This window comes from Accipiter gentilis, chromosome 7 (genome assembly GCF_929443795.1).
Source record: "Accipiter gentilis chromosome 7, bAccGen1.1, whole genome shotgun sequence".
NCBI lineage: Eukaryota > Metazoa > Chordata > Aves > Accipitriformes > Accipitridae > Astur > Astur gentilis.
Genome location: NC_064886.1, coordinates 44,253,507 through 44,267,667, shown reverse-complemented (window position 1 = coordinate 44,267,667; position 14,161 = coordinate 44,253,507). Strand labels below are relative to the sequence as shown.

General features: G+C 49.8%; 1 protein-coding gene across 5 annotated transcripts in view; it reads right to left on the bottom strand.

The window, feature by feature from the left end:
- Window positions 1-14,161, bottom strand: part of ZFHX3 (zinc finger homeobox 3) — a 183,649-nt gene that overhangs the window by 29,450 nt on the left and 140,038 nt on the right. For 4 of the 5 annotated variants that reach the window (XM_049805272.1, XM_049805271.1, XM_049805270.1 and 1 more), the window contains one exon: window positions 7,958-8,065. In XM_049805272.1, coding sequence (XP_049661229.1) covers window positions 7,958-8,065 — 108 coding nt within the window. The remainder of the gene's footprint in view (window positions 1-7,957; window positions 8,066-14,161) is intronic. The other variant, XM_049805274.1, reaches the window with a different exon arrangement.

The following is a 14,161-nucleotide window of genomic DNA, read 5'->3' as shown; positions in this document are numbered from 1 at the left end:
GAGCCCTTGGACCAGACTGACCTGCCTGCTGTGCCTGCACAGTCCTGCAGCTGGAAATGCCCACGACGGCAGCCACCACCCCTGCATCGGTCTCGCAGAGGAGCATCCTTAAAGTGGCTGCGGTTTTCCTCCCCAAACCCCGAGGCTGGAGCAGACTGTTTGATCTGTTTTCATGCTCACGCAGCCTTCACCGGGGGCGATGGGCAAGGCCAGGTCCTGTGGTCCAGACCTACCTGTGCAGTTCCATTAACAGCAGCTCAGGAGCCCAGAATAACGGTGCAAAAAGTTTCAGCCTCAGCCTCTCTGGCAGACAGTTGCTACCCCGCAGAAATACACAACACAATTTGTATTAATACGGCAAGAGTAAGTCTGAGAAAGTAACTCCACCGAGAGACTGCAGTGACACAAAAGTGGCCAGAGCCCTGCTCAGGTCACCCCGAAAGGGCACCTGGGCGTACAGCACGCTACAGCGCTGCCCGTTTGCTACCTCCTGTCTTAATAATATATGGTTGAATGTTTCTTTCTGAAACACCGTCTGTTTACATTCCTTATTCCCTGAAGGTATCATTCGTTCTAATAAGATGTTGTAGCCATACTAACAGGCCTGTATATTGCCTGTTGCTCTACAGTATTTTTTCAACTCTGTATTTGATAAATAACGTGACCGCATGATAGACAGAACTAACTACACAGAGATTTGCAAGCACACTTTTGTACCCAGACCTTTATTGCTGCCTTTCAGAAATGCGGCCCTGAAAATGGTCAAATAATTTATTTTTCTAATGCTGTGTCATACCCTCCAGCCTGCAGTGAGTATGAACAACTGAATTACTATTAAATATTCATATTACAGTACCCAGAAGCCCCAACCGCCACCAGACTTTTCGGCCATGCTCTATACAAACACAGAGCACCCAGAAAACATCGTGGTGAGATGCCAGGCAGCACAAGGGTCACGTGGAGGCAGGTCTTCCCCGCAGCCCTGCAGATCAGCTCATCTCCTGTCGGCTCCTGAAGGAGGGCCTGGGACCTGCCAGGAGCTGCGCTGCTCCCTGCGCAATACTCTCACACGGCGCCACGCTGTGAACCAAAAGCGAAGGCACCGGGGGAGAGAAAATGACCCACACAGACTGAGGCGAGATATACCGGAGCAACGGCACGAAGTTACAGCTCAATCCCGAAGGTTACAAGATTCTCGACTCTGACCCAGGGAGCAGGAGAGCTGGTGAGCTATGTGGCCGCGGGTGGCCCTGCCACGCCAGCATGCTGGGACCAGGGTCCAGGTGCTCACAGATACAAACGTGGCAGTGACTGCAGCAGAAGCTCACCTTGGCACTCGAGTAGCAAAATGCTCCAGCTAATGTACCTGAAAGAAAAGGCCTGGACCGAAGCTGGAAGGCTTCCCTGCCCCAGGAGCATCAGCTCCCTCTTTGCTGCTCAGAGACTTGTGCAGGGCAGAAGGAAAGATGGGGTATGTAGAATATCATCCCATCTTGTGCCCAGCATGACCCCACCTTTGCAAAGTGGTACCCTAAAGCACTGCACCTTTTCTTCCAGCAAGAAGATTTTATCTTTAGAACCACGGGAAATCTTGTTTTTTTTTTAAATTACAAAGTGGCTGAAAGGAAACAAGCAACAACCTTTTATATTTACCTATTTCATATGGTTCCTGAGCCAGCTATCAATCTTTGTGAATATTACTGTCCAATTCAACTGAATAAATATTTCAACTAACCTACCACGAGAGTCCGTATCAACTAATTTGTTGAATCAGTATGTTGAGCTTGGGAGATGGTCTATACAACAGTAATTCTGCTAACTCCTTAAAACAGTAAGAAGGGATCACCACCACTGCCGGGCAGCACACAGCTACCTGGTGAGCAGAAACTACTGGCAGGAAAGCGTGAAAATGGAGAGTGGAGATCGCAGAGACGTCGGCAGACACCTGCTCGCCGAAGAACATGCATGAAAAGTATCTGAAACCAAACAGCAAAGCAGCCATCGGACAGGCTCCGCTGCAGCACAGCAATTCACCCAGCAGTGCCACCGAGACAGCCCCTCCACACTCCTGGACATCCTAGAAAGCAGGGACTGCCACACAGGCAGGTTTTAGTATATGTCTTATCACTGCTGGGGAGGGAGCAACCGGGTTTTACTGTGGTGAACACAACACACACGTGCTTTCAAGATTAGCAGCTGGAAAAGGCAGCCGAGAGCTGGCAGGGAGCCGTGCAGGCAAGGAGGGCCAGCTCCAGGTTTGGGGGCATGCAGGACCACTTCTCCCAGCCAGAAGTCAATGACTGTTCCACTTGGGCCAGAATCGTAATTTTGCAGCTTTTTATTTTTTAAGTAGCTGTACTTCACTAGGCAAAAACAGAAAGTTCAAAAAAGCCATAAAAATGATCAGGCTGACCACGATGAAGAATCGAAGGCACCGAGCACGTGACTGAGCTCAACAGCCCCACCGGCGCGGAGGGGGCCAGGACTGGGCGAGCCCAGCAGAGCCAGGCCGGTGCGCTGCGCACAGGGCAACCGGGGATGCTCTGGGGCCGCGGCTCGGCACAGCGCCCGCGGCCGGCCGGCTCCAGCTGGGGATGATCTCGCGGCGTGTCCCGGGGAAGGGCCAATGGGCCTTTGGTGTCCCCCCCCAGAGCCGCCGCCGGGCCATCGCCTCCCCTTCGCCCCCACAGAGCCCAGACACGGCGCTCCTGCGGACGCTGCTGGGAGCCAGGCATGCTCCCAGCCCAGCTACCCCAGCGAGCCGTGGCACAGGGGCACCTGGCCTGGCTGTTTTCCTGGGCTCGAGCTGGCGCCCAGGGTCCTTTTGTGCTTTGTAAGTCCTCAGGAAAAAAGCAGAATGACAGTCAGCCTTCCTGTCCCCTCTCCTAGGTTTCCTTCACACGGAAGCCAGGCTCGAGAGCTGCGCCATTGCACCCCTCGCCCCCTTCCTCCCAGCCCGCTCTTGCCCTTGTCTTTACTCTGGTCCATAGAATACCCCAGCCATTAAGTGCTCAACAAACACCATATATTAAAAAAACAGAAAAAAGCGGCAGCAGGGGGAGGGGCAGTAATAGATTTCCGTCAGGATGTGCCTGACCTGTTTTTTTCAATTTCAGTAATTAGAAAGGCAGTGGGCCTGTAGGAATTATTCATAAACTGCAGGAGCTGTGCAGTATACATTTATGTTAAACATGTCAAATCCGATTGAAATCATGCCTGCCAGCACCATACTCCATAAACACACTTTTCTGCAACAATTTCCCAGCTCTCGGCAGCCCATTAATACCTCCTTTAATAGCAATCTACCACGGATTCGAATCAGGGACGCTCCATTGCACTAATTGCTCTGTTAGGTGAGCATCATGGATTTAAAAAAAAAAAAAATCATTAAAAAAAATAAAAGCCCTTCAGGCTAGTCCTCTAGAAATATTTCATTTCAATCTATATTTTAAGTAGAGTTTGTTTCTTGTTTTTGTGGAAAAAAATCTGATACTCTGCATCTATACAACTGACAGTGCATTAAGAAAGTCTCTTTCATAGCTGGGTCACTGCAGACGAAGTGCTTCTCTCTAGTAAGAAAACACATATAAGCCCCACCCCAAATCTCAAAAGTCTTGTACTGATCTACCCTGGCCTGACACAGGCTTTAGCTGGAAACCAATGTGTTGAATATTAATCATTTACATCCTGCCTTAAAAATGGAGTCGGGAAGAGCCACGATTTCTTTCCTCCTTGCTGGTTTACTGGTGATAAATCTCACGTTAGTCATGATGAGATGATTTCTAAAGCTCAGCTATCAGGCAAAGAGCATCTCCCTTCTCCAGCACGGAGGTGGACGACTCCAGAGCAGAAAGAGGGAAGCAGGCAGGGCAGAGGCAGCTCTGGTGCAAGGGGGCTGCACTGAATGGAGCTTGGGAGCTGCTTAATCCCACTGCCGGAGAGAGAGGAAAAAGAGAAAGCAACCAGGTCCCGTCTAGAAACAGGGAACATCAGCCCCTTCCTCTCCACACAGTATTTTAGGAGTCACGTAAGAATGCCAGCGCCTGTGAAGCACTGCTGCTTGTTAGGATTTGAGGCGAACAGCGGCAGCGTGAGCACTGCTGAAAGCAGACGGCACTTCTGCTTTCCAGAAATCTTTTAGGAGCCACAAAGATGTATGTGAAAACCACGGTAAAACAAATCCTTATTTGGGATGGAGTTTTCCACGTGTATATTTTAATGGAAAGTACTACATAAAAAAATGTTTCTGCTTAAGATTATTCTGCTTTAAAATAAATAAAAAACCAAATTGATAAATTTATTTTGCAGCTGAGACATTTTGACAAATTTACAACAAAAGCAGAGAAGTTTTTCATTTCAGTGGTAACACCAACAGTGGTGCAGCCTGCCACATGCGGATGTATGTACCGTAGAGCAGTCAAACAACCCTGACTCATCACTTGCGTGTTTGTGCAGACGGAGCTTGGGAGACACACTTGACATTTCGTTAGAGATCTCACAAATCTTTAAGAAAGTGGAAGAAATAATCACCCAGTGCACAGTTAAGAAACTGAGGCACAGAAGGTGAGTAAATTGCTAAGGAATGTAATGATCAAATTGCAGCATGATGAACAGAAAACAGGTCTATCAACCTCCACCTTCAATGCACTATTTATTGGCTTTGAGCCTGCACTTCTTTCTCACCTATCTCCCACTTTCACAGAATTGCATGGCTCAGAGGCACCTCCAAAGGTCAGCCGGTCCATCCAAAGCGGGATAAACTGGGCCTACTTCATTCCCGACAGCAGCTCGTCTAATCTTCTTGAAAGACCTCTGAGGAATCTTCCCAGAAAATCTACTTCAGTGCTTCACAAGCTGTACAGGGAGAATTTTTTTAAAGTTTATTATCTAACCTCAATCCTTCTCCCTTCAATTTAAGCCCATTGCTTCTTGTTGTCTATATCCTGAGCACAGAGAACAAATTATTTCCTTCCTTTTAGAAGCATTTTATGCACAAGAAGACTTATCTTGTCCTCCTCTTTGGTCTTGTCTTTTTGGGTCAAATAAGCCTGTTTGTTTGTTCCATTTTCTCCTCACAGTTGACGCTATGCAGACCATGCTCTGTTCTGGGTTGTTCTTGCTGTTTGGGCTTTCTGAAATTGCTCCTCAACTTTCTTGATACTCCAAGCTTAGAAATGGACAGCTTTCCAGTGCTGAAGAAATGCACCCATTCCATAATATTTTTACCTACACCATAATGGCTGTGCTTCATTTTCAGACTGTCCTGAAAAGCAGCATCAAAAGTCTTCCTAAGGAGAAGATACGAGATACTGACTGCAAACAGGACCTTCTTCACACAGAATGAAACTGGGTCGTGTTGACATGATTTGCTCTTGACAAAATCCGTGTCGACTGTTACTCATCTCATTATCTTCCCGTCAGTACTTACAAACAGTTGTTTGGTCATTTCCCAGGAAAATCTGGGGCAAACAGAGCTGGCAGGTGTGCAGTTCCCCAGCTACTCCTTTAGTCAAAGATAAGCCGTGCCTGTCCCCTTGCAGTACCTCCCTGATTTTCTGTAAATTCACAAGAGATAGCAGCTGACAGGACTGAGGATGCTTCAATCACTTTCTTCAGACACCCAGGTATGAAGCAGCAGGTAACTGATGTGACAACGTTTAGCTTAACTAAGTACTTTGCAGCCTGTTCCTTCACAGCTGGAGGACGAGGTCTCCCCACAGCGCCACTGACATGGTCTGCTCTGGTCTCTGATGCGGTCGGTCTGTTTAGTGAAGACGAATGCAAAGAAGGCTTTATGTATGCTCTCCAGCTTTCCTGACATTGTGGTTGATAACATTCCCACTCCGCTGAGCTGCAGGCCAGCTCTTTTCTTGCAGTCTCCTCTTACAGCAAGTGAGCGCTTCCTTAATACTGCCTGTTTCTCTCCCTGGTTACATCTTAATTTGTACCGTGGCGTTTTGATATTCCTGTACATGCAGACACTGCTCTTCTGTGGTTGTCATGAATAACCTGACCTAGTTTCCATTCCTTTCCATGTCTGAGGTCCAGAAGGACATGGCAACGCAGCCATGTTCCTCAAGGGAGCTCGAAAGCAGAAACAATAGAAGACCAAGGTGTGATACCTGCTTCACATATCCACTGTACATAAACAGCAGATAACATTTTTTTGGTTTTGAAGTTAAGGGTAATGTTGTTACATGCTTGAAAGCAGGAGCTGAAATCAACAACTGCATGTGCATACAACTTGCTGAGGCTGTACTCTTCAGCCTTGCAACAGCTCTGGACACGGCTTGTCCAGAGCTCTGTGGGCTTATGTACATAGCCTGCGTATTCCTTTGTGTGTTTTCCTTTGAAGACTTGATGAAGCTGTCCATTTCTTATCTGCCGTTTGACTGACAAACACCAAAAATGGGTTAGGAATTTCACTGGCAGGATGAAGAAAAAAACCCCACCCAAATTTAGAGTTTCTGGATAGTAAAGGGTTTAAAAAGTGGATTCTTACAGGTTTTAACATACAAAAATAATCTTTTCCCATAGATCAGCTTTTCTAAGTGCTTCAGGTTTGGGCAAAGGGCCCTACTTACCCTTTAAAAGATTTAATAAATAGACAATACATACATCTTTCTGTGACACTTACCAAGTGTGCTTTTTGCTTAGGATCACACAATCCCACACAACAAGAGACTAAGAATCACCTACAGCCAACCAAAATCTGCATCTCTGGGTTGAAGAATGGGTCTGTGATTGGGAGCAACATACAGAGCAACCTCAGTGAGTGCAGTCTAGACTGCGAACATGAGCTTCAACAAGCATTAAAGCACAGCTTGCTTTCTTCACCAGTTTGGACACATCTTCCAACTGACTGAAATTGAGAATGGTTGAGATTAAAACAGTACTGAGGTGAAAGACCACATTTCATCCTTTTGAAGACTATGTAAGCCAAAGTATCTCTTTGGCTGTGGCTCACTAAGAGGCAACCACAAACACAGCAGGAGAAGGCTGCCTGGAAGAAGGGTCTTTGTGCAGACTGAGAGGAATCGTACCAACCATAAGTCTGCAAACTGACTGGGCTACCATGCAGAAACAGAAACAGGGAGTCAGAACTGCTCCATCCTGGGTCAAGGAAAATGAGTATCGTCTCCAGCACCTCCGTTTCCACAGCTACACTGAAGCGGTCAGCAAGTGCCAGCTGAGGAGGGGAACGGCCCTCTCCAGAGGAGGACAATCTTGCAGCTGCTTTCTGCTCAAAGGCAAGGAATATTTAAAAGTTTCCTCCCACTCCCCTCTGCAAGACAGCAACCATCTTCTGGGAAAGATAGAGTAACATAATACCTTCATAATTAATCCATCTAAGGATTTTTCAAAGGGAAACGTTTCAGATTCCACTGCAATAACATAAGCATTGTTGCGCACCTGCAGTTTCTGTTGCAGGATGCCAAAGCTCTAGCAGAAAGTGAGCAGTTAACAAGCACAGGCTCTGCCTCTCTGCTATGCCCTTCTGCGTCAAAATCTGCTACCAGGACCGGGACCAGGACCATGATGAAAAAGCAGGCTAACAGTCTCTCAAGTCTTAACAACATAGGGTGGGGTTTCATGATACGCTTAATCCACCCTAAGTGCTGGCTGCTGCCAGAAGGGGCAGTCCCTTTCTCCCTCCTCCCCTCCCAGCTGCCGATTCCCACTGCTCGGGTCAGGCCCAGCACCACTGAGCCCAGGGGAGCTCCGACCAACTGCCCCAGCACGAGCCTGGGGCTGGGAGGGGGGATGCGTGACCGACCACGGCTCAAACTATGCGAATGCATTGCAAAGCTACACCTGAAGACATCACAGAGGAAGACACTTATGTCATGCTTACAGTGCTGCGTGGCGCGGTCATTTAAGGAAAAGAGTTTTGCAGACCACTGCTCTTCCCGCTTTCCTTTCCTGGATTTAAAGAAAAAGAGGGATCAAAACCCACCTGTCCATTTACTCTGGTCCTTGTCCCCTCCGCTTTCTTGCTCCTTGGCAGGCTCTTCAGCATCACCGGCTGTTTCATTGGGCCCTTCCACATCTTCAGTGGATTCTTCTGAAACAAGAGAAGCAGAAAGTGTAACATAAAAATGGAAGTCAAAACAGAAGAGCAAGTAACTGCCACTGAACAAAAGCAACAGCCAGCGCTGAAGCACAAGTGTCGAGAAGCAGATATCAATGTCAACCAGCATTCTCCCAGCACTGTCTGCTACCTGGTCAAGTGAAAAACTACAGAGGAAAAAAGTGAGAGACGAAGATGAAATGAAGAATCTCGCCCACTTCTACCACTTATAGCTACTGACGTCCCCTGTCCCCTGCGGTTTCATGTACAGTTAAACGTTTGTCTGGTATGAGAAGTTTTTACCCAACCATGCCATGGATTAGAGAAGCGTCAGGGACTGCCTGGAGCCTCCAGCACCTTCACCCTCAGCCTTCCTCCTCATCCCCATCTCAAGCTTTTCAGACTGAATGGCTCTGCATACTACTGACCCTGGTCACCGAGACCCCCAGGTACACTGCAGAAACAGCCCCACTCACTTCTGCTCAAACAAAGCAAGGAGCAGCCCTGTCTTCTGCAGACATGGCTCTGACACAAGGCACAGGAGGAAGCTGCTGGGGGTCTTATTTTCATCCCGGTCACGGGAAGAGTTTGAGCACACAGGCAGTATCACACAGGCGCAAAAGCATGAAGGAGAAAAAACACTCAGTGAAGGGCTGAAAGCTCAGAACAAAACACAAAGTGCCACTGCCCCACCCGTTAACCAAAGCACCGGTGTGCCAAGGCCGGCGGCACGGAGCGTGTCGACACAGTGTGGTGCAGCTCCACGCAGAGGCACCCTTGTCAGGTGGGATACTGGGAGCGAGATAGCTGCAGCTGCCAGACCTCTTACACCAGGGTATAACAGCTACACTATCATCTAATATCTTGGGTATTTATGTATAGTGCGTGCAGCTCGACAGCTACCACGTAATTGATGTGGGCTACATCAACACTGGGAACAAAGGGTACTTTTAAGCCATTATGTCCTCTTTTAGGCAGGATATTTCATAATTTTAACTTGCATTACCTGGTCATGGTAAATCCCAGGCTATCCTTAGGTTTTATCTGAACTACCTAACCAGTTAAAGCACTGTCCCCCATCCTCCCCCTAACAAAGACAGGGCTAGAAATCAGGATTAAAAATATATATTAAGAGATTGCAGATACTCAGCAGTGCCCTTTAGAATGTGACAACCTAAATCAGGGAGGAACTTGTAAAAGCATCCAGAGATCAGCACTGATACTAAGTGGAAGCACTGTGATTTATGCTCTACCCCTCTTTCCCTGTTTTAAAAGCTGGAAACTCTTGAGAGCTGCAGGGATCCCAGTGGTCTTCGCCTGGGAAAGCAGGACCCCAAAGTGAGAGGTGTGATGGGTGGCATCGCTAGGCAAAGGCACCTAACACGTAGGAAGATACAAATTACTGATGCAGGGGTGAGATGAGCAGTCTGCCTTGTGAGGCAAGTCCTCAAGTTTGCTGGAGAGAAAGGCTATGAAATCAGCAGCTGGATTCACATTTCAGAAATTAAAACTCCAATTTTTTTTCCTCTCTGGGGAAAAACAACAACAAACTGCCCACCCCCAACCCAACCCAACCCAATCCAACCTCCTTGCTGCCTTCAAAATGCTGCCACGCAGGGTGAGATAGCTCCTCTTCAACTGAGGCAGCTGGCATAGAAAGCCAATTTTAGCCTGTTTTATTAAAACCTTCATTAAGGGGTTTCTATTATTTTATTCAAATCTTCATTTTAACCTCTCTCCGGACACCCAGCTTGCTCTGCCGGGCCCTCTGGACAGCCTGTGCCGGCAGCGGTGGGCAGGGAGCCAGCCGCCCACCGCTGGCAGCCCATGGCTCATGGCCCACTACCCATCGCCTGCTGCCCACCGCCCACAGCCCATGGCTGATGGCCCACTGCCCACTGCCCATCGCCCACCAACCATCACCCACCGCCCCAGCCCCAGGCTCCTCGGTCCCAGCCAGGCTCGGGCGCCGCTCGGGGATGGGGATCGTCCCCCCCCGGCCCCGCTCAGGGTCCGGGGCTGGAGCCCCCCCGCCTCCCAGGCCGGAGCCTTCCTCCCCGGCCCGGCCGAACAACAAAGGGTGCCCGCCGCGGCGGCACTCCCGGCTGCGACCCGGAGGTGTCAGCATCGGCATGGGAGGAAGAGGAAGGGCGAACTGGCTGCCGGGCTCAGACGCTGTCTGGGCTCTAACCTGAGCATGTGGAAATAATACACGTCTTCAAGTGCACTGTCTGGTTCGAGGGGAATAAAATAGGACATTCATAAGCAGTTACACCATCTGTCTTTATACCATCATCATCATCAACAAGGGAAAAAATAGCTCTTTAAAATGGATGAAAGCCCAGGCTGACAGTAACCGGAAAAATGTGAGCTATGAATACCAATAACAGTAGAAAATGATTAAAAAACAAGGCTACAGACGGCAAGTCCTCCTGCCCCGCTGGGCCTGCAGCCCCCTCGTGCTCGCCGGCGCAGCCTGTCCCACCGCCAGCCCCGGCCGAGCCCTCGGCAGCCCCTCGCACCGAACACCCCCCGAGCCCCCACCCTGGAAAACGGCTTCCCTCTGAGGACACGATCTGTCTCCTTGGCTCAGACACCTCTGTGCTGGGCAGGCGGGCTGCAAAAAGCATATGCATGCTTCAAACCCCTCTCCCCGCTCTGGTCTGAGCTTATTTTTTCTGAAGAGTGTTTTTCTTAAAGCAGGATGGGAAGGGAGCAGAGTCCAATACACATCTGCCCAGGGAGGCTCCCAATCAACTGGGAAAGGCCCTGGTGCCGTCCTTACTTGGCTCCTCGCTCCTGGGGTCTTTGCCGAGGACAATCCTCCTGCTCCTCTCCCCGGCACACCCTGGGAGCTCCCCGGACCCACGGACCCTGGGGATGCAGCCATCTGGCGCGGAGACTCGGGGAAGGGGAAGCGTTAACTCCTGGCTGCCTCGCGATCCTCTTCCAGCAGACTTTTTTGGAAGGCTGGATGCAACTCTGCTCACTAAGCTCAGCCTAACTTGTCTTGCAGCTGCCAGTGTTTAAGCTGACCCCAGGGATGGTCGGGAGAGCATCCTCAGCCACACCACTCCTCAGCTGGCTACGTGCGCCGCAGAGGGCTTTGAACTGCTGAGAACCAGCTTCCAACAGACTGCACGCAGGGCTCAAGCATGTGATCTGACCCAGCTTCTAACAATGAGATCCTCCATCACTGAAAATAAAATGCAGCAGAGCTCCCGCTCCCAAAAGATTTGCACCCACGCTCTCTGATGACAGCTCTGTAGCTGCTGAGTTGCAGTGGCAGCTCTGAGGCACGATGACAGGTCTGGGTAGCAAACGCATGTACAAATGGTACCCAACCATCTACTCTCCTGCATTTCTTTGGGGCGTCCTTCTGAGAGGACAAGGCCAGCATCATATCTGGTAGGGAAAGGTCTGCTTTTCTCCTCAATCCACTGCACACACAAGGAGCTTTTGAGCTTCCATTTTAACTATCTGCAAATCCTGTGTCACGTTGTTCCCATGCTGCGTTTGAGCAGAGCTGACCACCATCTTTTACTTAACATCCAAAGAGCCCCATAGGACAGACCTGCAGCTGAGCGTGAAGACTACCTCGTGACCAGCTCCCAAAGGCTGAATGAGGCCGTGGTCAGCAAGAGGTAGGGAATTTATTTCCAAACCACCATGACACTTTTGTTTTTGTTTGACCATACCTCCTTGAAGCTGTACACACCATTAGGACTCATTCACCTAACGGCTTGTCTGTATTTTCCTTAAGTCGACTGATAAAAACTTCACCAATTGTTTTGTAGTTAGAAAGGTACTCAGCTTAAAACCGTACATTACATCCCAAGAAGTGTACCAATTGAGGCTGATATCCAGAGGGTGAGAAGTCCCTGCAGTATTGCAGCAGTATGGTGGGAGCCTCTGTCAGTCAAGGACTCTGACCAGGACTTTTGGAGAGCGTGGCGGGCGCTGAACCCAGAGGCGTGGAGGTCTGCCACAGAGGACGTTTTGTAAGAGGCGATGGGGTTGACTCCCAACCTGGGAACCTCAGTAAGGGGCTCTGGAAGGCCAATAGAGATGCTACTGCAGCCCGTGCCCAGAGGATGTAGGTGCCAGACTGGTGTCTTCGGTTTCCAGAAGCTCCAACTACACAGGGTTTATGACTCATGAAGGATAAGCAGACTCCATCCTTTGCAGGGAGCTCACCAGGGCACGTGCAAGAGCTGCTGCTGTGGCATTTGCAGGGGAGGGATTGCATCCCATTGAAATAAAACCAATACAACTTCTGCACGAGTCCCCATGCTAGAGTGCCATCCATAAGGCCATGATGCTTTATTAATAAATTTTCTTAAAGGATTTTTCCAACCGCTGGGGTTCAGGTTAATACCAAGAGTGAGCAAGTGTAACTGTGGGGCATCTGGAGTCCAAGGAGCCTGCTCTTCCATTGTACCAGACCTGCTCCATGCAAAATCCTAGGAAGAGTCTTTTCTTCCTTCATGAATAAATAATTTTAGACTGTGGTATTTCCTTTTAATTTAAAATTAAACCATTCACTATGGGGGAGGGGGGGGAGAGAGAGGAGTCTGGAAAATCATGACTCAGTTACACACTGAAAAAGTGCCCGAATCCCTGCACGGCATCGCACAGGACCACGTTGATGCATTCCTGCCCCTTTTAAAACCCAGAAAGTTTGAGGGTTGGAGAAGTCAGCAAATCCCGACTGGATCCAGGCCAGCTTCAACAGCCCAAGACCTCTCACCTCTCCTTCTCTCAGCTGGATTTTCCTTAACAAACACAGATCTCTTATCTGAAGGGATGAGGGGCATTTCAGGGGTGGCAAAAATGTAGGGATGGGAGAGAAAGAGCGTGCGCTTGCCTCTCCACCCTCCGGCAGGCTCAAGAGCTGAGAAACATTAGCTGTCATGAACCACAATCAAATCAGGTTTGAAATATTTAGCAGTGGCTTGGAAAATGCGGTGGTGCAGCTCTGACAGGCGAGATGTGCAGACACCCATTTTCCATTATAATGGAAATATCAAGCCTGTTCTGAATATGTATAACCTAGAAAAATGTATTGATTTTTCATTCGGCATTAAAAAAATGAAATACCCTGCAGCTGTCAAAAGCCTTTTGTTAAAAGCTCATCTTTCCTGGAACGAGGTTTACCAGAAACAAGTTTTAATTGTACACAGGGTCTCTCCTTCGAAACAAAAAGAATCCCTGATGCTCCCTTTTTCAGGATAAGTAGTCAAAAAAGCCCACAGAAAGACAGGATTGAGACCTGGCTGACTTCTGCAAGCTGACACTATCAGGAGAGGTGACAGCAATGGCCTGTGTGCAGTCAGCTGCACGGCTGCACATGCACAGACACGCATGCCGGCACTGCTGTGCTGCCGTGCTGGACCCCTGCGAGCTGCCAGCTGGCGAGGGGCAGGTTCCCCCGCTGACGTGGGGGGTCACACCACCGGGCTGCGGTCCAGTGTGTTTCAGAAGTTTGACTGCTTTAAACGAGTTTGAACGTGAGGTCCCAGGGCCCTGGGAGGAGACTTGCCATGGTCTGGGTCCTTATGGAAGCAGGAAGGGCTTCAGGTGGTCCATGGCAGGGGCGATGCCCTCCTGGACCCCGGGAAGCCCACGAGGAGCTCAACTGCCCCCGAGGTGTGCCAGGGCCACTGGGCACAGTCTGGTGCTGCTTGTCCTAACAGTGGCTTTTGTTTGACTGTCCACAAAACTGCACCCACGTGGGATTACAATGCTGACTCCGAAAGGGTTGCTCACCCCGACAGGTCAGAGGCACGGAGAGGGTGGTTGCACCTTGTGCCATGCCCACAGGCCAGGCACGCTTAGCTGTGGGAACAGAGCAAACGCAGAGCGCGGGAAGGAGGTCTAATGTCAACCAGTGCCCATGGTGCAGAAGGACGTGCGCTTCCCCGGAGCCCATCCGACCTGCTGCTGCAGCCCCGCGCGTGCGAGGTGGCATCTCCCCGCAGGGCTCAAAGCAGGCACCTGTACTGGGCATCTCGCAGAAGCTGTAGCGGGAGGCAGGGTACTGCCCTGGCCACAGGCAAACCTCTACAGCGGCAGCAGCAGTGCACATCT